Source organism: Plectropomus leopardus, chromosome 24 (assembly GCF_026936395.1).
Source record: "Plectropomus leopardus strain MGB_pleo_1.0 chromosome 24, ASM2693639v1, whole genome shotgun sequence".
Taxonomy (NCBI): Eukaryota; Metazoa; Chordata; class Actinopteri; order Perciformes; family Serranidae; genus Plectropomus; species Plectropomus leopardus.
The window spans coordinates 1585001-1596627 of record NC_142199.1 but is presented as its reverse complement, the minus strand read 5'-3'; the positions used below and the strand labels follow the sequence as shown (position 1 = coordinate 1596627).

Genomic DNA, 11627 nt, shown 5'->3' with positions numbered 1-11627 from the left:
GTTTTCCTAAACTTTTCCAGGCCTGTAAAATTGCCATTTGCATCCATGACTTACACAGGTTTTTCATGACTGTACAAAACCTAAAATGGGCAGAAAAATCAGTTTATGGCACTTTTTATTTAGTTTAAATCTCTCAAAATTTCGTCTTAGAATATCAATCGTTAATATCATACTTACATCTTTAATCGACAGCTTGTTAGACTTCTCTCAAACCCCCAAAATCCAGACATAAAAAAACTTCATTAAAAAGTATTATTTAATTACATTTTTTACATATCTATATGAAAAAATCTAAAGCCTAATTAAAACCCACTCAAATGTCTCAAACTATAAAAGTGTTCAAAATAAAAGTTTAAAAATAAGAAATCTGTAAAGACAATTTTTCATCAAATGGTTAAAAAAGAACATTATTTTTCTAATGAAGTTCTGAACTGTGTTTTGTGTGTGTGTCCCTACTGCCCACGCTCATCTGAACAATCCCACTTTCTTCTTCTTTGGTTTGGAGGGCAGTTGCTCTGCAGGCTCAGACGTGAGAGACTGCAGAGGACAAAAATAAAAAGAGATTAATATTTGTTTTTGGCTGTAACGTTCGTTAATATCATTGATACTCAACAATAAAAACAAAGTGATTCACGCTGGGAACTGTTTTTGTACTTTTAGTTTCCATACGGTGCCAGAGTGCATAAAACAACATTAAAATAGAGCTTGTTGATCAAAAAGGTGACAGCGGAGGATCCCCACACCCCCGACAGAGGTCTTAGCTAAGACCCTGAAACACATTACATTTCTAGAAATGTCCGAAAAACTGAGAATTGTCCTAAAATCAGACAAAAATCCTAAAATCCTTGAAATGTCTTAAAATCTGAGAAATGTGCTAAAATCTGAGAAACTTCCTACATTTCTAAAAACGGTCTAAAATCCTAGAAATGTTCTAAAATCTGAGAAACATCCTAAAATCTGAGAAACATCCTAAAATCCTCCTAATGTCCTAAAATCCCCCAAATTCCTAAAATCCAAAAAACATCTTAAATTACTAGAAACATTTTAAAATCGGATAAATCTCTTAAAATCCGTGAAAAATTGTGTGGGGCTCCTGCAACTGGCCCCTGGCCTCCATCAAATTCATGCAAAAAATTTGAAAAACATTGCTTGATAAATTCTCTCCATATATAAAATATGTTTTATTAGCCGTGGTGGATATCAATAACCAAGTCAGTTATTTGTGACTTTTTCATCATCTTTCTATCGTACCTGTTGTACTTTGGGTCTGTCGACCACTTTGGCTCCAGCTGTGTCCACCTGCCCGTCCTCAGCTGCTTCACTGCTGATGACAGATCCACCTGAAGGAAGACAAAAATATATCACTAATCATATTTTCATCTGATTGACCTTCGTGATTTGTCAACCGTTCTCTGGTTGCAGCTTTTGCAATGTGACGATTTGCTGCTTTTCTCAGTTTTATATAACTATAGACTAAAAATGTTGTCTCACCGTCTGTTCCTGAGATAAGGCGCTGAGTAAATGTGAGGTCACAGTGACCTCACATTTGACCTTTGATCCCCCAAATTCCAATCAGTTAATCGTTGAGTCCGAGTCAACGTTGGTGCCAAATTTGAGGAATGTCCCTTGTGGCGTTATTGAGATATGACGTCCACAACATTAAGACAGACAGATGGAGACATAATGCAAACACACCTGAAGAAGAGGTGACATCGGGTTCTTCGGCGGGCGGCCGGTCCTCCTCTACGGGACGATCCTCAGACAGTTTGCGTTTCCGCGTGTTTCCGTGGGAGACGATGGCTGCGTACAGGTGCTGGAGGTCGGCGTCGAAGCCCAGAGCTTTCGACTGCTCAGAACACAGCAGAGGAAGAGCCTGACAGGAACGACGGGGGGCGAAGGGTTAATTCAAGGATACTCAACTCGTGACTTTTTTTAAATTTTTTTTTTACTTTTCTAGGATTTTAAGATGTTTTTAAGGATTTTAGAACATTTGTAATATTTTAGGTAATTTCTCAGATTTTTAGGCAGTTTCTCGGATTTTAGGACGTTTTCTCAGATTTCAGGACATCCGAAGGTTTTAAGGACATATCTCAGATTTTAGGACATTTCTAGGATGTTACAACATTAGGGTCTTCACTAGGACCTCTGCCAGGGGTGTGGGGGATGCTTTCTTGATCAACAAAAATTATTTTCATGCTGTTTTATGAACTCTGGCACATTATATGCATACAAAAAGTACAAAAACAGTTCCCAGTGTGAATCACCCGATCAGGGGCCAGATTTGGCCCGTGGGACATAAGTTAAGTATCAGTGGGTTAATCCAATAATAAAACGTGTATTATTCTAAAATGAGTAATTTTGCATCATGATAATTTTACTTTTTGTACTTTACACGTAACAGAGACTGTGCCCTGCTTTGAACATTGAAGATGTTAATCAGTTCTTCAGCTTTAAATCCAATAAATCCATAAAGAATAATAAAAAGAAATTATCAGGTGCATGAACGGAAAGCATGAAAGTGTCCTTTTGACACAGCTCGGTGCTTTGGGTATGTTTGTTTTATGGCCCTGCTGTGGGAGTCACATGCCCGAGGTGTGATGCGGGGTGTGACGGGGCCGCGATAAGCCTCTAATCAAAGCTGCATTATTGGCACAGCTGACCACAGGTAGAGCAGGAACAACTGAAACACACACACACACAACCACAAGCCTGACAGATAAGGGTGCGTGTAAACTCCTGCGACATTATGCAAACGCACGGCCGTCGCGTAGAAAAACATGCGCTATTCACTAAACCCCTTCTTTTTTTTCTCCCCAGATGGAGAGGACAAACTCTCCAAATTAGCTCCTCAAATATTGACCGGGAGAAATTGGTGGTCTCCCGCTCGCTGTCAAGGCAGAGGGGCTCCTAAACACACTTTGGTCAGGTTTCGAGGTTTCGCATTGATTTATTTTTGTTATTTGTTTGTTTAAATGTCGTAAAAATAAATGTAAATGCTCTGGTGAGGCTTAGTTCTGCTTTGGGCACAGAGAAAGCAATGTGCAGCAGAAAGCCCACCTTATTCTCTCTTTTTATTCATTCCTCCTCCTCCTCCTTCTCTTTCGGGCTGCCAGCTCACTTCAGATTATTTGATCTGAAATGTTGAGCTCAATTGGTTGGATCCGGCTCTTATTTGATAGTTTAAAGACCCTCCTTACTACGGAGGCCCATTTGTGCAAGACGAAGAAAGAAATTAATGAAAAGTTCTGCATAAATGAAGCTACCTCCCATCAGACCAGGGTGGTGTTACATATTGAGAAAGTAACGTGTTAAAGTAATATATTACTTTCTAGCAATTAAGAAGTAATATAACATGTTATCAACCAGATTTCAGGTAGTATTAATAAATCAGCAATCCTTAAGAATTGGGCAAAATCATGTCCTTCCAAAATATGAATTACCACCACGTGGTTACATGACTTCACGCTATAGTCAAGTTGCACTCACATAATCCTTGAGTCCAAGTGAAATTTTGTACCAAATTTGAAAAGAACAAAAAATCCCTTAAGGTGTTCTTAAGGAATACTGTGTTCATGATCTTCGTCCTTTGACTGCAAAAATCTATTCAGTTCAGCCTTGTGTCCAGGTGGACGTTGGTGCCAAATTTGATGAAATTTGCTTCAGGTGTTCTTGACATATCAGGTTCACAAGAATACGACTGACATGGTCACTGTGACCTTTGACCACCAAGTACTAGTGAGTTAATTGCTCAGTCTATGTGAACATTTGTGCCAAACTTTAATCATTTCTTTGAGGTTGTCTCAAAATATTGCATTTGCTAGAATGTGACTAACGGGGTCACAATGACCTTGACCTTTGACCACCAAAATCTAATCAGTTCATAGCAAAATCCAAGTGAACATTTGTGCCAGATCGCCTTGATCACAATAACGCCAATGAGACGGATGCAAGTTCATGGTTACCTTGATTTTTGATCACCAAATCTAATCGCTTCATCGTTAAGTTAGGGTTGACATTGTGCCATTGTGCCAAATTTGGAAGAAAAAAAAAACTAATGGTATTCTTGAGATATCATTCATTCAATAACAAGAATGACACAGTTTACAGTGACGTTGGCCTTTGACCACCAAAATCCAGTCAATTCATGGTGGCTTCCAAGAGGAAATTCTGCCAAATTTGAAGATAATTCCTCAAGGCCTTTGTGAGATGTAGTGTTCACAATAATGAGACGGACAGGATCACAGTAACCTTTACCTTTTACCTGTGATCACTATCTAATCAGTTCATTGTTGTGCCAAATTTGAGGAAACTCCCTCAATGCATTTTTGAGATGTCATGTTGACATGAATGGGATGTACAGATGGTCAACCTGAAAACACAACGCCTCTACCCACTGCTATCACCAGCAGGGGAGCATAAAAAGTCGAAAATATACCAATCCAAAAATATGCCGTCAAGATAAGATAGTGAATCATTATTTTGATTTTAAAGTGAAACTATGACACTAAATTGTGAGAATGTATTCTGAAATTCTGACTCATAACAAGTATTTCATTTATGTAGCACAGAAGGGCTTCCATACCGCTATATTTTAGGAAAGGTACAAAAGTGGCACACAGCAGCGAGCGGAATGTTATGTGTTGCTGCGGACCAGAAAGGAAACGCCAGGCGAGGAATAAAAAAGGCGATTACAGCAGGTCAATAACCTCTCGCTTGTTTTGTCGGGCTGAGTAATGTTATGGAAAGTTCCTCCCTGCTCTTGTAAGAGAACAAAGTCCTCCAACAGTGGAGGAAACCAGGAGGAGGGGGAGGAGGAGGAGGAGCGCTCACCTGGTGGCCACTCCTCCTCGCCCACAGCAGAGCATCATGTGTGGAGCAGGTGATGAGAGGAGAGCGGGCAGCGTGTTGTTGTTTTTCTATTTTTAGCAGGTAAACAGCTCTGATTTTAGACGAGCTGCTGCTGGTGTTTTTCAGGCGGGGGTCCTGGTGCCGGAAAGTCTCACACTCATCCTCCTCTCTGCTGCTGACCTCATGTTTACTCTCCCTCGCTCCCCTCGACCTCGTTCTCCCCTCGCTGTGACCTCAACTTCCTGTCCCCGAATCCTGGGGCGATGCGTCGCTTCGCGTTTAAACCAACCAAGCACTCGAGGTCGCGTCCTCGGAAAAAAACTGGAGGATTTAACTGCTGCAGTGACGAGACAAAGGTGCTTCATTCAGGTGCAACAAGAATTTAAAAGGCTCGTCCCTCCACCTCCTGTCTGTTGAACAGATCTGTGCTGATTTGAGCGCCAAATCGGCTGAATGATGAGCTCTTTGATCGTGACGTAGTTCTGATCACACATAAAAGTTGAATTTGTCATTGGGAAGTGAAGGGGATGCTGGTGAGACCTACTGCTATCAACTATTGGTTTTTTTTTGTAAGAATCAGCATCAAGGACAAATTGCAATTTCATTTTTTTAAAAAGTTTTTATTTTCGCCTTCTTTTTCTACCTTTATGACAACTTTTTGCAATTTGTAGCACTGAACTCGGGTCTCTTTTGTCAACATTTTCCAGCACAATTTGAGCCACAAAAGCTTTTTTTTTTCAGCAGCACACTACGACATTTCCTAGTGGTGGCTGAGCCATTTTCATCAACGCATTTTGGCATTTGAGTCATGGAGTCTGATCGTTTGGGGCATTTTTTGCGGCATCTTAGCCATAGAGCCTATTTTTCACCAACACATTTTGGCATTTGAGCCACAGAAACTTGCATTTGTGGCACCAAGCCTTTGTGTTTTTAAGCCACATATTGCAACATTTCCCAGCTGTGTTTTGCACATTTTTGCAGTTGAGTCAAGAAATTTGGTTGTTTTTTTTACCGACATATTGTGGAGTTTTCCAGCTGCATCGGAGCAACAAAACCTGTTTTCAGAGACAAATCACAGCATTTCCCATCAGTGTTTGAGCCACAGAACTTCTGTGTTTTTAGTTGCGCATTGCGATGTTTTCTAGTATTGTTTGAGTCACAGGATCTGGGTATTTTTCTTCGACAAATTGCAGCATGAAACTCGGGTGTTTTTGCCAACACACTGCAATGTTTCCAAGCAGCATTTGAGCCACAGAAGCTGTTTTTTTTCAGTGGTACGTTGTGACGTTTGATCAATGGAACCTAGATATTTTATACATCAATACATAACACATCACAGCTTTGCCCCACAGCGTTTTAAAAACCAAACCTGAGTGTTTTCAGCTGCCCATTATTGCGTTTCCTAGTGGCATTTGTGGGACCAAACCTGGGTGTTTTTCACCAAACCGTCACTGTTTTTGCAGCAGCTTTTGTGAAACCAAAATTGAGCATTTTAAGCCAAAAATCATCTTTTCCTAACCATGACAAAGTATATTTTGTGCATAACACTAACCACATGTAAGCCATAGCCTTGTTGAAACAAAAGTTTGAACATGCATTAAGCCTACGTTATAAATGTCTCAAATCTATGGTTTGCAGAAACGTTCAATGTCAACATTTTTCTGGTGACAGGGTCAAGTGTGTGCAGCTCACTCAAATGAGCCTGTGGAAATGGATGTTGGTGTTTTTCGGGCGAGCGCTTCATCATATAACTGTTGTCCTTTGGCTTCTGGGAATCTGTGTTCAAGTTTTGAGCACGGAGGCTCTCCTTTAGCCGTGTTAAACCTCCTGTGCTGCTGTTTATATCTTTGTTAGTGGATCGTGACTGCCTTATTTAGTGAAGCTGTAGTCTGTGATAAAGGCCAGAAAATTAGAGAATTAGGGAGGGAAGTGAGTGGAGGAAAGTTGGAGCGGTGGCCTCTCTCCTCTTCTTCTTCGCCTCAGTCAATCATTGACCGCTGCTCTCATAAACAGCAGCAAGCAGCTCTTTATCTCACATACCTGAGGAATTCAGGGCCTGGGTGGGAAGAAGGAGAGGCTGAAGGCGGTGAGGAGTTGATATGAACGAAATGTGCTCATATCGGCATGAAAGTGATGTTGAATATTTATTTTGCTGGTTAAAAATCGCTATCTTCTTTTTTCTTTATTTGCTAATTTTTTGGTAATGTCCATGTTTGTTTGTTTTTTTTGTCTTTTACTTAATATTTTTCCCTTTCCCCTTCATTTTTAGGCAATTTTCTTGTTTATTTTGGTATTTTATTTGAGTTTTTTGTGCTAATTTTCAGGAAATGTACTTTGTTCTACTTATTTCTTGTTATTTTTTTGTCATTGCTCCTTAAGTTTCTCATTTGCTTATTATGTTTTTGGAAGAAGTAAAGTCAATTTGCTCTGGCTTCAAAGGGTTAAGGACTTAAATAATAATGAATAATAATCTTCAGGTCTTGTTTATGAAGAGTAACAAAATAGAGCCATCTCCGCGCAGTAGATCTTCCTCTTCCTCCTCCTCCTCGTCGTCCTCGTCTGTCAGTTGCACACAGTTTCCACAGGGTTGTCCCCACTCTGGCTCTGTAATTAGGCCCTCTGTGGCCTGGCTGCTCCCCCTCTTCATCTGCGGGCCGCTGGGCCGAGCCCCAGCCTGGACCGGCCGAGTGTGGCGTCCCGCAAAGACATCATGAGACATGAGAGCAGAAACACAAAACACGGCTGCAGCATGTGAACACGCCGGGCGCAATTTGTGTGAAGCGCCTCCTGAAATTCACTTAACATGTTTGGGTACGGCTGGAGGATGAGAGCGCATTTTCTTTTAATGCCACTTAATACTTTTACTCCTCTGCATTTCAGAGAGAAATATTGTACTTTTTACTTCACTACATTTATCTGAACATTTTATAGATAATTTTTTTGGCTTTTGTTGCCTTTAATTGACAGGACAGTGCAAGTGTCAGAAGGCCGGATTCGAACCCGCGGCCGCTGCGGCGAGGATACAGCCTCTGTGCATGGGGCGCTGCTCTACATTTTTTTAAAATCCATTTTTGTTTTGCAGGTGCTTTTTTCCCATTTTTTTTATAAGTCTTTTTTTTTTTTTAATCATTTAGAGCTTTTTGTGCCTTTTCCATCATCTTTTAGTAATTTTGAAGGCTTTTTGCTGTGTTTCTTTTTTAATAATTTGAGTTTTGGGGAGCCCTATTTTCTAAAATATTTTCTGTTAACTTTTATTTTATTTTTTACATTGCTTTTAAGTTTTTTCCCTATTTTTTAATAATTTTGAGTTTTTACTTTCATGCACTAGTACAGCTGCAGGATGAGAACGCGTGCAGGAGGCATTCACCAAATTATCGTGAGCCAAAAACAAATATAAGGCTCTCCTCAGTATCAAGAGGTCACAGTTCAAACAAGAAACAAACATTTCACTGTCTGCTTTATATTTTCATCATCAGAGCTGATGTGAGATTCGTAAGACTGAGATCTGACAACAGTGATACCACCCAAAATATGTTTTCATGCTTTTCTATTTATGGTGTTATGTTTTAGGATGTCCATTCATCTACCATTTGTCTGTTGCATTCTCCTGAACACAATATCTCAAAACACCTGGAGAGAATTTATTTGGCACAAACATCCACTTGGACTCAAAAATGAACTGACTGGATTTTGGTGATCAAAGGTCGCTGTAACCTCTTCTGTCTCATTCCTGTGAATGTGATATCTCAAAAACAGTTTGTAGGGATTTTTTTCATATTTGGCACAAATGTCCACTTGAATTAGACAATAAAATATAAGAATTTGTTGTTCACTGTGACCTTGCATCCATCTCATTCTCGTGAAAATGATATCTCAAGAACACCTTAAGGGAATTCCTTCAAATTTGGCACAAACACACATTGGACTCAACAATAAAATGATTAGAATTTGGTGTTTAAAGGTCAAGATCCCTTTTAGGTCGCAACAATCAGAAAACCCCCCAACAAAATCCTGGAGAGGCTGAAAATGCAGGGGACTGCTGTATTTGTTGAAACTATGCAAAAGTTGCAGTGACCGGACAAAATTGCAAAGTCGCGCAGAATTTTCAAATCTATCAAATCTTTTCCTCAGTTAATACTTCAATAATTTTTGGTTCCCCCAAGGGAGCTGGAAAACGTTGCTGGGGAGAGCAGCGTCTGGAGGGCTTTGCTCAGCCTACCAATGTGACCCAGTCCCGTATAAACGGATGAAAATAAATCGATGGAAAATTCAATAACACAAACAGTAAGAGTGATCTGTTTTACCTTTTAACTTTTTGAATTAATTCCCACTTTTTTCTACACAAAAACAAATTTCAAATTTATTTTAATCTAAATTTTTTTTTTTTATTTAAGGCAGACCTGAGATGTCTCCTGTTTTTTTTTTGGCGCTCTCCTTCACAGCCTGAGAGACTTGCTTTCTGGTCAAGCATAAATGTGACGTATTACAGCCACAGTTTGGGAGCAGAAACGGTGTGTTTGCCCTGCGGAGGAAACCTGAGCCGCTGTAGATGTAACTGAGACATTATTGTGACAGTTAAATGGCTCAGATTAGCAGCTTTCCACGTGTCATCGCCCTGGAGGAGGGCGTGACGACAGCAGACGAGGTCGGAGGAGAGGCGAAAGGTAAATGAGGTGGAGGTGTGGATGGCGTCAGAGCAGAGAGGATCCTGGGAAATGTTCTTCACCTGCCGCTGTGTGTTTGGCGTCACGCCGTGTGCTCCTCTTTGTGTCACATCAGTGGTGTCTGGTCGTGTTAAATCACTGAATTGCTGCCTTTATTTTGAGCATTTCAGCGCTGTTTACATGATGTGAGCGGCTCAAAATATTCTCTGACTCATCTGTTAATGAGCCACCCAGTTTGGGTCAATGAAAGCATCACTCCTGACTTTCTGCCTTGTTTCCCGTGCTTTCAACCACATCGTGTAGCCTTCATCAGTGGATGGAGCTGTGATGGAGACGGTTTAGTTGTCGTCATGTTTTATCCTTTGCAGAAAGCCATGAGATGGTTGAAAGCTTCAAAGACATCAAATAAGTTGGACTGTGTGTTCAGAGTCCTCCACTGATATTTTGAGCTTTCACTGCAGTTTAAATGTCTCTGTCACAGACATGAGGAGGACATACAAATACCGTAAAACTTCAAATAATAACGCAGGCTATTATTTGCTTAAATCATTGGCTTGTATTTTGGATGCGTCTATATGGGACAGGTTTTTATTTCTTTTCACACAAAAGAATTGATTAGAAAAACAATAACTGTCCATTTAAAAAAAAATGCATCCCTTTTTTACTCTGCCGATGTTATGGTCTTTTTCGGTGCTCATGGTTTAAATGGAAAAACTCTGAAAAACACTTAATGACAAAAAGTCATTATTTGAAAGAACTGTTTAAGTACTCAACCTTCAGGCATCAGGTGGTGCAGTACCGAAATGTTGCATTAAAATAATCATTTTTGCAAGTTAGACAGCGTTTGGGAGCTTTTCTACGTTCCACTCATCCCACACCTGTCTCAACCGTTCCTGTTTCTGTTTCAAAACAAAAGCCCTCTCGCAACGTTTCTATCAACAGAACCCATCAGTTAGTGACACCAGGCTTTTTATTTGTGAAATATTTTCAAGAGCGTGTTGTTGACAATACGGTGGCTTAAACTGCACCATAAATAAGAGGAATATGTGCTTATGGTTGTGAAAAACTACACAAAGCAGCAGGCAGCCCTGCAGAAGCTCAGCACTAAAGAAGCTGCCAGTGTGAACGCGGCGAGTGTGCAAGACACAGCGGTTCAGCGAGGTTGACATCACAGGCTGCTCACACATGCAGTGTGTTCCAGGTGTAAGGCATCTGAACACAGCGCAAAAATAAGTGATGTGGATCCAGGTGTCAAAGGTTAAACATCAGTGCAGGTAGATCTGCGTGATTTTTTTGACATATTTGCATCAGAAAAGTTACTGAATTATTAGATTTTTTTTTGTTTTTGGATTCTCCTTCTTCAGCAGCCATTAAAGTGACCAATATCTGCAGCTCCTCTTCATTCTCTCAGTCACGTTTGGCTGCTCAAAGTCAAAGTGTGTATTTTGGAATCCATCAGCCGTTGTGGTCGGTGGATGAAAAAAAATGTACGTTTCCTGCCCTGCTCTTAACTTAGAGCTTCTGGTTGAAGCAAACAGATATTAGGATTTGACTCCTCCTGTTGTGCCAGCTTCACATGCGGAGCCAAGCAGCATTTAGGGATAATTTCTTCACTCGCTGGAGCACATAATCATTACAGGCGCTTTTACTGGAGACAGAAAACTGCAGATCTCCACGCTGTAAAGGAGGAAATAGTTTTCTTATTGATTCTCATTTTGTTTTGAAGCAGTTTCACGCTCACTCAGCACAGATCCTGAGCAGGAAAACCTTCAATTTAAGCAGAAAAAGCAGGAAATTGGAGTAAAGAACATCACATTTGGAAGCCAGGAACGTTTTAGGCCAATCATGTGATTCTCTGCAGCTCGAGCGAGGTGTTTTGGTCAGAAGAGACCACTAATTGTCAGATGTCGTTAAAACTGCCTCAGAGCTGTGAAGCCACCGTCTCATGAAACCGGAAGCAGGCGATGTTCCCAAACGGTGACAATTCAATCCAGAGCTGACAACTGTGACGCTGCTGCACGACTTGCTGCGAGTGCTGCGGAGCATGCGTCACCATGACACACACGGACACACACACACACACACACACACTCATGCATGAATACATAAAGATAA

The 11627-nt window shown here is 40.6% G+C and overlaps 1 protein-coding gene across 2 annotated transcripts in view; it reads right to left on the bottom strand.

The window, feature by feature from the left end:
• Positions 1-98: 98 nt before the first annotated feature.
• nhej1 (nonhomologous end-joining factor 1) overlaps positions 99-11627 on the bottom strand; it is a 21894-nt gene continuing 10365 nt past the window's right edge. For both annotated transcript variants that reach the window (XM_088074203.1, XM_088074204.1), the window contains 3 exons: positions 1696-1873; positions 1252-1340; positions 99-537 (listed from right to left, as the gene is read on the bottom strand). In XM_088074203.1, the coding sequence (XP_087930329.1) occupies positions 466-537; positions 1252-1340; positions 1696-1873 (339 nt within the window). In that variant the 3' untranslated portion in view covers positions 99-465. The remainder of the gene's footprint in view (positions 538-1251; positions 1341-1695; positions 1874-11627) is intronic.